The sequence below is a fragment of the Seriola dumerili genome, unplaced genomic scaffold (assembly GCF_002260705.1).
Source record: "Seriola dumerili isolate Sdu_G_001 unplaced genomic scaffold, Sdu_1.0 BDQW01000166.1, whole genome shotgun sequence".
In the NCBI taxonomy this organism is placed as follows: Eukaryota; Metazoa; Chordata; class Actinopteri; order Carangiformes; family Carangidae; genus Seriola; species Seriola dumerili.
In genome coordinates, this window is record NW_019174421.1 from 109,265 (window position 1) to 124,973 (window position 15,709).

General features: G+C 45.6%; 3 protein-coding genes across 6 annotated transcripts in view; 1 reads left to right on the forward strand and 2 right to left on the reverse strand.

Annotated features, from left to right (window-relative positions):
- Positions 1 to 1,421, forward strand: part of samd14 (sterile alpha motif domain containing 14) — a 15,045-nt gene extending 13,624 nt beyond the window's left edge. For all 3 annotated transcript variants that reach the window (XM_022752133.1, XM_022752135.1, XM_022752136.1), the window contains one exon: positions 1 to 1,421. This exon is cut by the window's left edge and continues 232 nt beyond it. The gene's annotated coding sequence lies outside the window, so the exon portion shown is untranslated.
- Positions 1,422 to 2,033: 612 nt separating this feature from the next.
- Positions 2,034 to 5,707, reverse strand: LOC111226847. The gene is made up of 5 exons (XM_022752144.1): positions 5,632 to 5,707; positions 4,533 to 4,690; positions 4,322 to 4,432; positions 3,744 to 3,875; positions 2,034 to 3,665 (listed from the first exon to the last, which is right to left on the reverse strand). Exons 1-5 carry the CDS (start codon positions 5,645 to 5,647, stop codon positions 3,477 to 3,479), a joined length of 606 nt encoding a protein of 201 aa, XP_022607865.1. The 5' UTR covers positions 5,648 to 5,707; the 3' UTR covers positions 2,034 to 3,476.
- Positions 5,708 to 9,193: 3,486 nt separating this feature from the next.
- Positions 9,194 to 15,709, reverse strand: part of psmd3 (proteasome 26S subunit, non-ATPase 3) — an 11,219-nt gene continuing 4,703 nt past the window's right edge. For both annotated transcript variants that reach the window (XM_022752125.1, XM_022752124.1), the window contains 8 exons: positions 11,629 to 11,819; positions 11,400 to 11,503; positions 11,200 to 11,314; positions 10,889 to 11,008; positions 10,145 to 10,248; positions 9,751 to 9,906; positions 9,574 to 9,624; positions 9,194 to 9,466 (listed from right to left, as the gene is read on the reverse strand). In XM_022752125.1, the coding sequence (XP_022607846.1) occupies positions 9,389 to 9,466; positions 9,574 to 9,624; positions 9,751 to 9,906; positions 10,145 to 10,248; positions 10,889 to 11,008; positions 11,200 to 11,314; positions 11,400 to 11,503; positions 11,629 to 11,819 (919 nt within the window). In that variant the 3' untranslated portion in view covers positions 9,194 to 9,388. The remainder of the gene's footprint in view (positions 9,467 to 9,573; positions 9,625 to 9,750; positions 9,907 to 10,144; positions 10,249 to 10,888; positions 11,009 to 11,199; positions 11,315 to 11,399; positions 11,504 to 11,628; positions 11,820 to 15,709) is intronic.

Consider the following 15,709-nt stretch of genomic DNA (forward strand, 5'->3'; position numbering starts at 1 on the left):
GGACGGACAAACTGACAGTGTTCACAGGAGCAGAAAGATCTGTAGAAGTGAACGCTCTGCCACACAAACAATCTCTGTTTGAGTCATCCTGGAAAACCTGGAAATCTCGAGTACAGCCTTCGAGTCCTGGAAAAGCCCTGGAGAAGGACAGCTGTAAACATCTGGAAGGTTTGATGAATCTACAGAGGCTCACAAGGTTTTGTTCATTTCACCAACAAGACCTGATGAAAAGTATTCATTGACGACCATTTCCATGGCAACAACCAGACTAAAAGTAAACAAAATGTGACCTTTGAAAACACTCAGGTGTTTTCACTGAATCATGATGAAAACAAACAAACTCGTTAAAGGAAATTTAACTTTTTACACTTGTTTGTCTTTCGTCCTTCTGAGCCACCGTACTGTTTCACAGTGAGTCAATCTGAGTCTAAACGACATGTGATTTGGTCCTTAGTATCCCACAATCCACTGCACAGCAGAGTAAAGGTGCGTTCAGGTGCTGCTCCTCACACCTGAACCTGATGCTGTGAGCAGGTCTGAGCTGATGAGATGTACGGAAACAAAGAAAGGTCAAAATAAAAGAGTGAGATTTAATGTCATTAAATAAGGAAAGTTTGTTTCAACTTTCGAAATAACAATTTCAAATTAGCTAATTTTGGATCTAAAAATGTCATATCAGTCAATCAATCAATCAATCAATCAATCAATACTGAATGGACCTGATCGGACTTATCAAACTTGTGGCATTTAAAGCTGATAAAATAGCGTCTTTTCATTGACGCACTTGAACTCATCGTCAGTTTAACGTGTGGTGTGACGTCAGCTGTGTCCCAGTTCAGAGACCGCGTCCTTCAGAGGACCTGGTCTACGAAGGCCGGACTGACACAGAGGATTTTCTCTTTGTGTCACCAGCTGTTCCCGCCATTACCTTATGTCACAAAGCACGGCTCCTGTCGCCTAGCAACCTTGACAACATAACTTTTTCTCACTAAAACTTTGTGTTTTCAGTCTCTTGCTTTTACGGACATTAACAGTGTAATCCTCAGACTCTCTCCACCTGTTGGAGCGCTGGTTGTCCAGGCAACGATGGAAATTTGAAATGGGACAGTGTAGTCACTCTTCAGATACAGCCTCTGAAGGAAGAAGCACCTGAAATGGGACACAGCTGTTGTTTTTCTCAGCCTGAAGCCCCGCCTCCTCTGATGGAACTTTGACCACGCCCATCCGAGGAGGCGGAGCTGTGTTTGAAAATGTGGAAGCTGTGACAGAGTAAAGAAGGACGTGTTTACTGTGAAAGAAGAAGAACTCAAACTGAAAACGTTGATAAAAACATCTGGTTCATGTCGTTTCTGACACTGTCTGTACCGACCGACCTCTGACCTCTGACCTCTGCATCATTCAAATAAATAAATCTGTGACAAACTTTTAAAATGGATCCTGTGCTTGTGTTTTCCTTTTTTATAATGACACTGATAAACACACGTTTGTTAGAGCTCAGAGATCCTCCACTCACAGAGCTAACAGCACACATCAATGGAAACTGAAGTGTTAGCCTAAACAAGCTAATGATATCATAAACAAGCTACTATCTGACCTCAGAACAGCTTCTGTCTCATTACTGCCCTCTTGTGGCAGCAGCAGGTTTTGTCTCTGAAGCTAGCTTGACTGCACATCTGATGTGTTTACTGTCAGAATAAGAATAATCCTGAAACTCCTTGAGACAGGAAGGTGAAGATGGAGAGAGAGACTTTCAGAATAAAACCAAGAGACAGAACAGAGACTGAGTTTAACAGATTTAAAGTGATGCTGTGATGAAGGTTGTTTCAGTCTGAATTTTTCTCATCGGTGTGATTAATAACAGATAAATAAAACTGCTGATGCACATACTGTATAAAACCATGGTCATAAATAGAATGCATCTCCTGTATCTGCTTCACAATAAAAGCCTCCATGTGAAACAGGAAGCTGTGGTCCTGAAAGACCACAAAAACAAAGTGACAGTGAAACAGTAGAAAAGTTTTATTGTGAAAGAATCAAAGGACACGAACAAAGATCAGGTTTCATTGATCACTGTGACATAAATATCAATAAATAAAGTCAGGTCACCCATGGGGTTTACTTCCTGTTTCAGTTTCACACCTGAACACGTCTGAGATACAAAGACATTTACCTGTCATTTACCTGCAGAACATCTGCATGTTCACACACACACAATCACTGATGACATCATCACTCACGTCATCACTCACTGATGACATCATCTCTGACATCATCCCTGTCCATCAGCGATTCTCTCTCTCTGTTTGTTTTAAACCTCTCTCGTCCCTAAAATTGATTTAATATTGAAAATATAAAATCAATATCATATTATGATCTTAAATTCATGTGTTGCGACCATGTGAGGTCACGACCCACAAAAACAAAATGATTCACACAAACAAACACAAACAAATCAATAAATACATCAATATAAATAAGGAATAAATATCAGTAATAAATAAATGATTAATATCCTGCATATGATCAGAGATCTGATCAGAAATATTGATAAATATCAACATGAGATATTAACTGCAGAAAAACCTTCAGAGTTAATTGCCAATTTGATGCACTTCCTGTTTCTGCTTCACAATAAAAGCTGCCTTTTCACATTTCATTCTGCAACAATCATTTTCATTATTGATTAGTCTAATGATCATCTTAATTTTTGATCAGTCTAACGATCATTTTCATTATTGATCAGTCTAACAACCATTTTCTTCTGAATTAAAATCAATTGTTAAAAATTGTCAGAAAACTGATTCAAATTGTCTGAAATGATGAATCGATTTTTGAAACTGATTGATGAACTGATGCTGCAGCTTTAAAAATGATTGTGAACTAAAGTTTGAAAGAGCAGAAAATAAAGAGGTGAAATGTTTCAGGTCGTCCCCCCTCCTCCTCTGAAAACTTCTGATAATCAATAACTCACAGTCTGATCTGAACTTCTGATAATCAATAAGTGGAAGTGTCTGATCTGAATTTGTTGGCGTCGACCTGCAGCTCCACACTGACCTGAGACCAGGTTCAGACCTGCAGCTCTGACTTGCCGTGCTGCGTTCACATTCCTCTGAAAAGAGGCGGAGCCTGGATCCTCCGACTGACAGAGGAGGAGCAACACCCAAAACACTCTGGGATATTTTCACAGAGGCTCACAGGAAGTCGACTGTCACAATAAAACGTCAGGTTTAGGGACATTGTGCCCCCCCCCACTTAGAAAATGTCATGAAATACATCAGAATAAATAAATCCTCAGATGTGTCTTCCTGCAGAGACCTCATCATAGACTGATGATGTCACTGATGATGTCACTGCAGAGGTCACTGACCTCTCATGTCTGAATTGTCTGTCCTACTTTTAATAATCTCCGTCCAAGTCATCCTGATTGTCCCTTATGTCCTTGAACGCAGCACTGTGTTGTCCCTGGTGGGCGGGGCTTAGCGTGTACCTGAAGTGCGAGCAATGGCTCTCAGGCTGCGGATCAGGTCGTGACAGAAGGAACGAAGCTGTGTGAGCGTCAGGTGGACCGCCACCTGGACCTCGTAGTTGCCACGGAGACGAGTGGACAGATCCAGACTCGGGTTCTGATCCAGACCATCGTCGGCGAGCTGAGCCGCCTCCTTCATCTGAAACACAGACAGACGTGTGAGCAGCCAATCACAGCTCTGTCCTCAGCTGTGATGTCATCTCAGGTGTGTTGTTACCTTTCTGAGGTGTGTCAGCAGGTCTCTGAGGTCGGCTCGCATGTCCGTCAGTCCACTCAGTCTCTCTGACAAAATTCCCAGCAGCCCCTGGTACAACCGGCCGCCCGCCAACATACGACTCACACACATGTCCTGCAGGGGGCGACGCACACACACGTTACATCACATCACATCACATGACCCCTATGACTTCAGAAACCCCATCAGACCATAACCCCCTCTACAGTTAACCCCAAAACCTCCCTAAGGGACCCCCAGGACCAGGACCAGGACCAGGACCAGGACCAGGGGACCCCCCTCGTTACTCCAAGAACCACCTCAAACCTCTTTAAGAAACTCGAGACCCAGGACCTAATCCTCCTTGTCACTTCCTGAACCGTCTAACCCTAACCCCCCTTCAGAACCCCAGAACCTCCACAAAGACCAGAACTCCTCTGAGTCACCCATAGTCACGATTAGAACTCAGACTTCCTCAGGTACGTCCAGGTACAGAACCTAACGAACCCTCAGTTAACAAGATCCACATCAACACCCACTAGAGCCTCAAGGACACAAAGACCCCCCCTCCTCAGACTGACCAGTGTGAAGCGTTCGGACAGCGGCTTGATGACGGGGCCGGCGGGGATGCCCAGTGAGGTCACCATCATCTGCAGGTTGGCGGTCTGAGTGGAGGGGTCGAGGGTCAGACCCTGCGGAAGACAGCAAGACGTTATTAACATGCGAAGAAGAAGAGGAAGGAACAGCCAATGGGAGTCGAGCTGAACCAGCCAGATCAGATGTGCCGTTTACCTCCGTGTTGATGGTGGCGGCGTGCACGTCGGGGAGGTCCCTCAGGATTTTCTCCACCAGCGTCTTCGCTCGCTCAGCCGTCTCCCTGAAGGCTGGGAGGGGGGCGGGAGCTGATCGGACCAAAACTGCAAACAGGAAGCAGTGCAGCAGAGCAACGGCTGGAGGGAGCACAGAGTGGAGGTATGGAGGATCAATAGTGTCAGAAACAATAATCAATATGATCAGTTACAAAGAAGTGATTTAAAACTGTCACTTTATATAACTTTCTTGAATAACTTTCTTCACATGAATACATCATTAATTAATGCTTCATAGATCTGTTATAATCAATAACTAACAAATTGTCAACATTTATAACGACTTATTAATGTTTACCAACAAACAACTAGATACAATAAATAAATAAACAGCAGCCACAGTGTTAACACACCTGTAACAATAATGGGTTACACCTGATTTATGACGCATCAGTAAATGATTTATTAACTGATAATAAAACCATTAGCAACTAAACTTTTCAAATCAATAAGCAATAACTAATCGATGATGTCACTCATGATACAGACTTGAGTTAAATAAGGCTTCAGCACATTTCAATATTGTACAGTGAAGAATAGAAACCAACGTTAGCCAGCAGTAGGACATTTCCTAAGTAGGTTTTTACAGAGCGCTAACAGGATGTTAGCTGAGAGGATACTACCAAAATAAGAGTCTCCATCTATGCCAGCAGCTCTAAAGACAGCGGTACTTTGAGCCAATTGCTGTTTACCAGGTATAATGTTTACCATCTGTTAGCGCATTACCATGCTAACATTGGCTAATTAGCAGTTAACACAAAGTGGAGCTGAGGCTGATGGGAACATCATTAATTAAAATTATTCTGGTTTCACTAGCAACCTCCCATACTGCACCGCGGCTGGCACTAACAACCCCTCATACCTCCCCAGCTCCAGGTGATCCAGGCTGAGCTGAGGTGGAGGAGGTGTTTTAAATGTGACTGATAAAGTCTTAGTTCACTCTTCCACCATGTTTGTGCTGGTTTAAACACCCCCCACCCCTCCCTCATAACTGCAGACTGGCACAGCAGGTAAAGTCTCACCTGTCGGGGTGTTCATGTCTCAGGGCGGCTGTGTGTCTCTCTGGCTCGGTGTGTGTCCGCCGCTCGACGCGCTAAAATCCTCTTCAGCTTCCATTTGTGGCGGTTTGGACTTTTTATCTTCTCGCTCTCGTGCGGGGTTTTCCATTGACGGGGGACCGACAGCATCGTCACCGACTCACTGCGGAGTCATCCGATAATTCCCGAAGTGTCGAAGCTTGAGAAACTTGTTGCGTAATAAACCGACGTTAAAACAAACAAAGACAAAAGGAAAAGAACCGTGAGAGCGGCAAATCACACACACGGAAACCTGCAGGGGTCTCACGTGCTGCAGGTAAACCACGTGACCTCCTTACGCCTTTACTTCCAGCTAGATCCAGACTGTGACCTCACACAGGTCAGGGTTCACACCTAGGGTCAGTGTGCAGGTTTTCAGGCTCCATTAAATGACCCTTACTGATAAAGACGGTGAGAGCTTTTGACACAGTAGAATGATACTGGTTTATTTCATCAGTGATCCGTTACTGTAATAAAATTCACCGAATATAAACGTCCTGCAGTGAAGAAGTGACGATGATATAATAATATATTATTATTACACATACAAATATAATTCACTAAGTTATTATATTTAATGATAAAATATTATGAATAATAACATTAAAATAATATTATTAGTTTATTGATCTGAGTGATCAATGCTTCAGCAGCTCGTTACTGTTTTATATTCATTTATTTCATTCTAAAATTATTCTATATAAAAGTGAATGAGTGAAGTACCTGCAGCTGTCAGGTAAACACAGGTATACATAGAATATAATGCAAACACTGCGGTACCTGAGTAAATGTATTTAGTTACCTTCCTTCACCGTTGTCAGTAAAACGAAGCTACACTTTAATAAATAGTTAGTAAACTGAACACGCGGATATAAAGTCAAAATAACTTCAAACTGTTTTATTTACTTGGTTTTCAGTTTCCTAGATTTTTTAAAGTGAGAACAACTTTCACTTTTTACAGCGTGAGAGCAAGAAATTAATTTTAAAAAATCCAAACAGCTGTTCAGTTGTTTCTTTATGAACCAGCTGATGGTTTTCAGACTAATGCTGCGTTCAAGTCACATCAGATTATTGTTCATCAACATCTGGGTCATAAATGTGAAATACCACCCAGATGACCTCACACAGCACCTGAACGCACCACTACAACAGTTTAAGGTGGACAGTAATGATCTTGTTTTTAAGGAGGATTGGGGTGAATGAAGATTTGAAGGGGGTTAATGTTAGAACTGATGGGGGCCCCAGGCTGTCAGGGGCCCATGAGGCATTCAGCTCCCTCCCACTTAAACAACCAATGGATGATTTTCAGTGACCTCTCAGTAGGAACCCTCCCTGACGGGGCCCCTCGCTGTCAGACTTTAGAATCACCTCAGATTATAATCATCTGTAAACAGAGAGAATAAATATTACCTGAATTCAACTTGTTTTCTCTGTACTTTTTGTATTTTTCATTTATTTTAAAATGTTTTAATTTTATATTGTATATATATATATATTATCCATTATTGATTTTTACTGATGAATCTTTCTGATCTCATTGTTTATTCTGATCTTTAAACATTTGTTTTTATGATTTATTGTTTCACTGGTTGTTTTTGTTGTTTAATTTCTTTACTGTGTGAAGTTTCTGTGTGTGTGTGTGTGTGTGTATTATTAATCAGCTTCACTTCATGTGTGTCATCATGTTTCTCTTTAAGAAATCCTGGAAGAACAGTGAGTCAGCGGAAACCTTGAACACACCTCAGAGAGGAGTCAGAGCTGCTGCAGAGGAAACGCTCACTTCACTGCAGCTGGAAAATAACAAAGTCCTCAAACTGCTGCTCTTCATTTATCTGAACCATTAAACATACAAGATAAAGATTAAACCAGATGTTGACAGATGTCGACAGCAGCTCCACATCTCCCTCTAATCTCCTTTGAAAGTGGATTTTTTCATGTGAGAACCTGCTGTGTAATTAAAGGGTTAACGACAGCAGGAAGTAAAAACACTCGGAGGATAAAATGTGATGAAACAAGAGATTTGACGTCTGTGTTTCACAATCAGAACAAACTGTTTCCTGCTGATTCACACAATAAGACTCAGAGACGATCACTCTGATGAGTAATGATTATTAATATTATTGATAAATATTACACACATGAAACTTGACTTGCTGCTGTAACGACACTTCAGATTTGATCAGCTGATCAAATGTTTTGAGTCTTTTAATCAAGTAAAAATGAAAATAGTGCAGGACGCTGAGAGTGACAGCTGATTATTGGTGATCAATAACCTCTAACTGCAGAGCTGAAGACAAGTTTCACTTTACCAGTGAAACATGAGAAAAGAATGAAGCAGCAGCAGATGAAGTTTAATGTGTTTATTATTATGAGATTTCATTTGACTGAGACAGAAACTTTTCATCCTCCAGAACAAACTGATCAAATCAACTCAAGGGTCACTTACAGGCTTTCAACCACATCCCACAACCTTCTTCAGTGAATGGAGCTGGCTCAGATTTACAGAGACTCAGGTCACATGATGACACCTGGGCCAGCTGCACCTGCAGAGGAAGACCATGAGACACGGTCAAAAGCTCTGCACAAAGCTGGACCTCGAGTTTAGGATTTAACTCAGGAAGCAGGAAAGAGAAAAGACCAGGTGACGTTTGGTCAGGGTTCTGTCGGCTATGAATTCTGGGAGATAAAGGTTCATGTTTTTGTTGAAATTCATTTGAGTGACTTAAATCAAAGTTTCCTCCAAAACTCCTTTAATGTGAAAATCTCTTCCTGTTGACTGATCAGACCCGCTGACTCGGTGCTTGTGAAACGTCTCCAGTTGGACGAGCTCAGAGTGAAGGGGCTGCTGGGAAACCACTTCCTGTTTTACTCGAAGCTGATTGGATGAAACCAACATCAGCTGTTTAGTTCTGAAAAAAAACATCATCTGAACTTTCAGTTCAGTTTAATGTTGAAAGTGACAATCAGTTTGTTTCAAATCAATAAACACATTTCCCATGATGCATCAGTGTGACGCTCATGTTCTCAGTGGTTTTCTGCTTCAGCTGAAAGACTCTGAGGGATTTCATAAGCCTGGTCTGAGAGAGGGTCCAGGTCCAGGGGGTCCTGAGTCACCGAGACCTGAACCACACACCTGCTAATTGATCGATTGATCAATCAATCAATCGATCAATCAATCAATCAATCAATCAGTTTGATTATTAGACAGAGTCTACATTAAATTTCAAAATTAAAACTCACAAACAATAAGAACCTGAAGGGAACCTGTGGACTCTGGTTCCTCCTGCAGCGGGGAGGAGTTTCACACTGTTGCCACGGTAACAACAACATATGAGCATCTCTCATTAATTTCCGCCTGTCTTAACGAGACATGTAATTATTCCTGATGTGAACAGCTGGACGAGCAGGTGACACCCAGAAGGATGTTGTTGGGTTCAGTTTCACCTGTCCATCATCTACAACCTGGAGCTCACTGACTACATTACCCAGAAACCCACAGACACAGAGCAAGTGTAAACAAAGTCAGAGAATTTTATTTGTCTCAGAGAGAAAAAACAAGCTGAAGATGAAAGGTTACACAGCAGAATACACACCAGAGAGAAAAGAGGAGAGGGGGATTATGGGTAAGAGGTGATCTACGAACATCAGCGTGCCAACTCACACGCAGAACTACTCCTGCCTGACAGGAAGTCCAGACAGAGGATCATGGGAAGCTGTCGTCGTCATCTTCAGCCATTTCTTTGGCGAACTCCAGGTCCTGCTGCTCCCGCTCCCGACGCTCCTGAACGCACCACACACACACACACACACACGCGTATTTAAGACCTGTAACCGTGTGTGTGTGTGTGTGTGTGTGTGTGTGTGTGTGTGTGTGTGTGTGTGTGTTACCTCTGCTGACTCCAGGTCTTTGTTGTAAGCTTTGGGAGGAAACCTCATGGCCTGAAGGAGGAGACACAGACAGACTTCAGTCAGGTGTCCAGGTGTGTGTCCAGGTGTGTTACCTTCACAGACATGTTGTGGATGTCCAGTTGTGTGTCCAGGTGTGTGTGTGTCCAGGTGTGTTACCTTCACAGACATGTTGTGGATGTCCAGGCAGAAGGAGATTCTCTGGTGAAAAGCCAGCTGAGGCTCTCTGGTGCCGTAGATGTCCATGGTCTCTTTTGATTGGACGAAACCTTTCTCGTGGTTGATGCTTGCCTCTATCACGCCGTCACGGATCGCCTGAACGACACGGATCTCATCAGGACAAGACAACAAACAACTGGGCCACAGAGAGGTGCTATCTCACCACACGGGTCAGAGGTCACTGGACACAAACACAAACTAAGGAGTCTGGCTCAGAGCCGTCAGCTTCTGTTGTGATCAACACTGTTTGTTTGTTTGTTTGTTTGTTTACCTGTTGTCTGTTTGATCTTATTTATTTCATTTGTTAGGATGTATCGAAATGTTTCCATGTTACCTTGGCGACGATGAACTCGGCGTCCTCAGGACTGTCGAGCTGCAGCTTCTGAGCGATGTCGGCCAGAGAGATGCGAGAGTACGACAGGCTGATCATACGCACACCTGACACACACACACACACACACACACACACACACACACACACACACACACACACACATTTATATTAGTAAAACTGGAAGAGCCTGGAGAAGTGAGTGTGTCGGCTGCTGGGTGTTTTTGCAATTGGATTTGAGGAGAACTGTAGCGTTGTAGCCAGACACAGGTGTGATGGTGACACACTTGGTGATGATTCTACTGCATGCATGCTATGAGTCTATGGGTCTAATTAGCCAATCAGAATCAGCTTTTCCCATTTCTGCCCGGTAACTGTCCGTAGCACCTGCTGAGACACTGGTTGCTATGGCGACTGTGGCCACCAGGGGGAGGATGGAAGCACACAAACACCTCGCTGCCTCCCCAGGATTTTAAGATGAAACTTTTCATTGAAGGAAAACTACGAGCGGTGTGAGAAAGACTTCTTCACCACAGCATCCGAAGGCTTCAGGACAGAGGTCGATATCTTATGTGACTCCCCACAGTTTACACTGGAGGTTTTATCACTGGTTTTAAACCCCCCCCCCTCCACTCTGTCGAGGGCGGAGCTTCAGAACTCAGTACAACATGGGCGTCTATAGGAGCTTCGGACTGATACACAAACAACACACACACACAGAAGTGATGTGGCCTCTGATTGGCTCACCGGTCTTGATGACGTTGTGTCTCAGGCGAATGATGAGTGTGTACGTCCCGTCGGTCTGAAACTTCTCCCCAAACTGCTCCAACGCCTGGTTAAACTTGGCCAGGTTTCCTGTTCTCACCGCTACACACACACACACACACACACACACACACACACACACACACACACACACACACACACACAATTACAAAGGAACCAATTAGAGAACAGACTGTAAAGTGGGACATTCTTCCTCATTCAAGTCCTGAAATGGGCCGGATCATCAAAAGTGTGTTCTGGGTCCAGACCAGGTTCTGGCTGTAGATACTGACCCTGTGTGAGCAGGAAGTAGGGCATCAGCGACCTCTTGAGTGACGGCTGTCTGAACTGCAGCCTGTCAGGAATCTCTCCCAGCAGCAGCTCCACCACGATCAGCAGCTTGTGGACCTGGAGTCAGAGACACGTTCAGGTTCCTGTCGCACGGTACTCTACAGGTGAGACCGTCACACCTGGTCAGCTTCGGGTCACTCACCGTCTGTTTGAATCCCACAGCTGTGTGCTGCGGAGCTTTCCTCAGGGCGTTGGTCAAAGTCCTGCGAGCCTCAGAGTACTCCAACTGGATCGCCTTAATACGACCTGCAGGTCACATGACACAGGTGACCGTAGGTAAATATACAGGTCACTACAGCAGCTCAAAGAGGAAGTTCAATAACATGAATGAACCGGTATAATACAGTCTCTCAGGTACGTGTGGCTCTCACCTGTGTAGTAGAGGTACCTGGCCCACTCGTTGTTGTTGGCGAGCTCGGGGAACACGGACTTGGACACCAGCTTCTCGGCCTGGTCGTACAGGTTGAAGTGCAGGTAGTTCCTCAGCAGCAGGTTGAGGAGGACGGCCTGACCGTCGGCGTCATGACGCAGAGTCGCCGTACGCAGCCGAGTGTGGAGGAAGCTGAAGGGTTAACCACGGAGACAATGACATCATCATCCTGCAGGAAGGTTTAAGTCAGTCTGTGTGAGTGTGTGTGTGTGTGTGTGTGTCTGTGTATGTGTGTGTCTGTTTGTGTCGGTGTGTGTGTCTGTCTGTGAGTGTGTGTGTGTCTGTCTGTCTGTGTGAGTGTGTGTGAGAGTGTGTGTGTGAGTGTGTCTGTCTGTCTGTGTGTGTGTGTGTGTGTGTGTGTCTGTGTGTGTGTGTGTCTGTCTGTGTGTGTGTGTGTGTGTGTCTGTCTGTCTGTGTGTGTGTGTGAGTCTGTCTGTGTGTGTGTGTGTGAGTGTGTGTGAGTGTGTGTGTCTGTCTGTCTGTCTGTGAGTGTGTGTGTCTCTGTCTGTCTGTCTGTCTGTCTGTCTGTCTGTGTGTGTGTCTGTCTGTCTGTCTGTGTGTGTGTGTGTGTCTGTCTGTGTCTGTCTGTGTGTGTGTGAGTGTGTGTGAGAGTGTCTGTGTCTGTCTGTGTGTGTGAGTGTGTGTGAGAGTGTGTGTGAGAGTGTGTGTGAGAGTGTGTCTGTCTGTCTGTCTGTCTGTCTGTCTGTCTGTCTGTCTGTCTGTCTGTCTGTCTGTCTGTCTGTGTGTGTGTGAGTGTGTGTGTGTGTGTGTGTGTGTGTGTAGCCCAGCTCTCACAGCGAGCCCCAGCACACTCACACAACACAGACCAAACACAGACAGACACACCACACAGACAGACGGACAAGACAGACAGACAGACAGACACACTCGACAGACAGACAAGACACACACACTCACACACACAGCACAACACACACCACACCACACACACACACACACACACACACAGACAGACAGACACACACACCACACAGAGCAGACACACACAACACACACAACAGACAGACACACACACACCACACGACACACACGACCACAGACACACACACACAACACCACAACACAGACAGACAAGACACACTCACACAACACACTCTCACAACAAACTCACACAGACACGACAAGACACCACAACCAACACTCACAGACAGAACAACACACCCGACACAAACAGGACACACACATACACAGACACACACCACACACACACAACTCACACAGACTGACTTAAACCTTCCTGCAGGATGATGATGTCATTGTCTCGGTGGTAACCTCACTTCCTCCACACTCGGCTGAGTACGGCGACTCTGCGTTCACGACGCCCGACGGTAGTCTTAAGCTGTCTGGGCCTGACTATGGGGATGGGTAGCGGGCGATCCTAATGGAGTCACAGTAGAAAGTAGCTCCTCCTCTCCTTCTGCTGAGGAAACTACCTGCACTTCAACCTGTACGACCAGGACCCGAGAAGCTGGTGTCCAAGTCAGTGTTCCCGAGCTGCCAACAACAACGAGTGGGCAGGTACCTCTACAGGTGGTTGAGAGCACACGAGACTCTGGAGCTACTGTATTATAACCGGTTCATTCATGTTTATTGAACTTCCTCTTTTGAGCTGCTGTTAGTGAGCTGTATATTTACCTACGGTCACCTTGTGTCATGTGACCTGCAGGTCGTATTAAGGGCGATCCTATGTGATGGCAGTACTTCGATTGAGCCGCCGCAGGACTGATAGATGACCAGACGCCTGAGGAAAGCTCCGCAGACAGACACGCAGCTGTGGGATTCAAACAGACGGTGAGTGACCCGACGCTGACCAGGTTGGTGACGGTCTCACCTGTAGAGTACCGTGCGACAGGAACCTGAACGTGTCTCTGACTCCAGGTCCAAAGCTGCTGATCGTGGTGGAGCTGCTGCTGGGAGAGATTCCTACAGGCTGCAGTTTAGACAGCCGTCACTCAAGAGGTCGCTGATGCCCTACTTCCTGCTCACACAGGGTCAGTATCTACAGCCAAACCTGGTCTGGGTAGACACACTTTTGATGATCCGGCCCATTTCAGACTTGAATGAGGAAGAATGTCCCACTTACAGTGTGTCTCTACTTATAGTTGGTTCCTTTGTAATGTGGTGCTGGTAGTGTGTGTGTGTGTGTGTGTGTGTGTGTGGTTGTGGTTTTGGTTGTGTGTGTGAGCGGTGAGAACAGGAAACCTGGCCAAGTTTAACCAGGCCGTTGGAGCAGTTTGGGGAGAAGTTCAGCCTGCAGACCGACGGGACGTACACACTCATCATTCGCCTGAGACACAACGTCATACAAGACGGTAGAGCAATCAGAGCCACCATCACTTCTGTGTGTGTGTGTTGTTGTGTATCAGTCCGAAGCAGCTCCATATAGAGCCCATGTTGTAACTGAGTTCTGAAGCTCCGCCCTCGACCAGAGTGGAGAGGGGGGGGGTTTAAAACCAGTGAATAAAACCTCCAGTGTAACTGTGGGAGTCACATAAGATATCGACCTCTGTCCTGAAGCCTTCGGATGCTGTGGTGAAAGAAGTCTTTCTCACACCCGCTCGTAGTTTTCCTTCAATGAAAAGTTTCATCTTAAAATCCTGGGGGGAAGCGAGGTGTTGTGTTGCTTCCATCCTCCCCCCTGGTGGCCAGTCGCCATTAGCAACCAGTGTCTCAGCAGGTGCTACGGAACAGTTACCGGGCAGAAATGGGAAAAGCTGATTCTGATTGGCTAATTAGACCCATAGACTCATAGCATGCATCAGTAGAATCATCCACAAGTTGTCACCATCACCACCTGTGTGTCTGGCTACAACGCTTACAGTTTCTCCTCAAATCCAATTCGCAAAAACACCCAGGCAGCGACACACTCACTTCTCCAGGCCTCTTCAGTTTTACTAAATATAAATGTGTTGTGTGTGTGTGGTGGTGTTGGTGGTGTGGTGTTGGTTGTGTGTGTGTGTTGTGTTGTGTGATGTGTGCTGTGTGTCAGGTGTGCGTAATGATTCAGCCTGTCCGTACTCCTCGCATCTCTCGTGCGCCGATCATCGCTCAGGAAGCTGGCAGCTCGACATCCTGAGGGACGCCAGAAGTTCATCGTTCGCCAAGGGTAACATGGAAACATTCGATACATCCTAACAAATGAAATTAAATAGTCAAAACAGGAAACAGGTAAACAAACAAACAAACAACGCCAAACAGTTGTTATCACAAACAGGAAGCTGACGGCTCTGAAGCAGACTCTTAGCTTTGTGTTTGTGTCCAGTGGACCTCTGACCGAACACTGTGGTGAGATTAGCTACTCTCTCGTGGCCCAGTTGTTTGTTGTCTTGTTCCTGATGAGATCGCGTGCGGCAGCGCGATCCGTGACATGGCGTATAAGAGGCAAGCATCACCACGAGAAAGGTTTCGTCCAATCAAAAGCAGACCAATGGGACATCTACGGCACCAGAGAGCCCAGCTGGCTTTTCCACCAGAGCAATCTCCTTCTGCCTGGACATACTCACACATGTCTGTGAAGGTTAACACACCTGGGACACACACACACCTCTGGAACACACAACTGGACATCCACAAACATTGTCTGTGAAGGTAACACATTACCTGGGACACACACCTGGACACCTGATGAATGTCGTGTCTGTAGTGTCTCCTCCTTCAGGCCATGGCAGGTTATCACTCCCAAGCTTACAAAAAGGACGCCTGGAGTCAAGCAGACGGTAACACCACACACAACACACACAACACACACACACACACACACACACACACACAACACGGTTACAGGTCTAAAGTACGCGTGTGTGTGTGTGTGTGTGTGTGTGGCGTTCAGGAGCGTTTCGGGAGCTGGAGCAGCAGGACCTGGAGTCGCCAAAGAAATGGCTGAAGATGACGACGACAGCTTTCCCTGATCCTCTGTCTGGACTTTCCTGTCAGGCAGGGAGTAGTTCTGGCGTGTGAGTTGCACGCTATGTTCGTAGATTCACCTCTTACCGCATAATCCC

Coding starts and splice junctions, on each gene's coding strand:
- LOC111226847 (XM_022752144.1), bottom strand. Junction 4,433..4,532: donor CCGCCACCATCAACACGGAG/GTAAACGGCACA, acceptor TGTCTTCCGCAG/GGTCTGACCCTCGACCCCTC. Junction 3,666..3,743: donor TGCTGACACACCTCAGAAAG/GTAACAACACAC, acceptor TCTGTGTTTCAG/ATGAAGGAGGCGGCTCAGCT.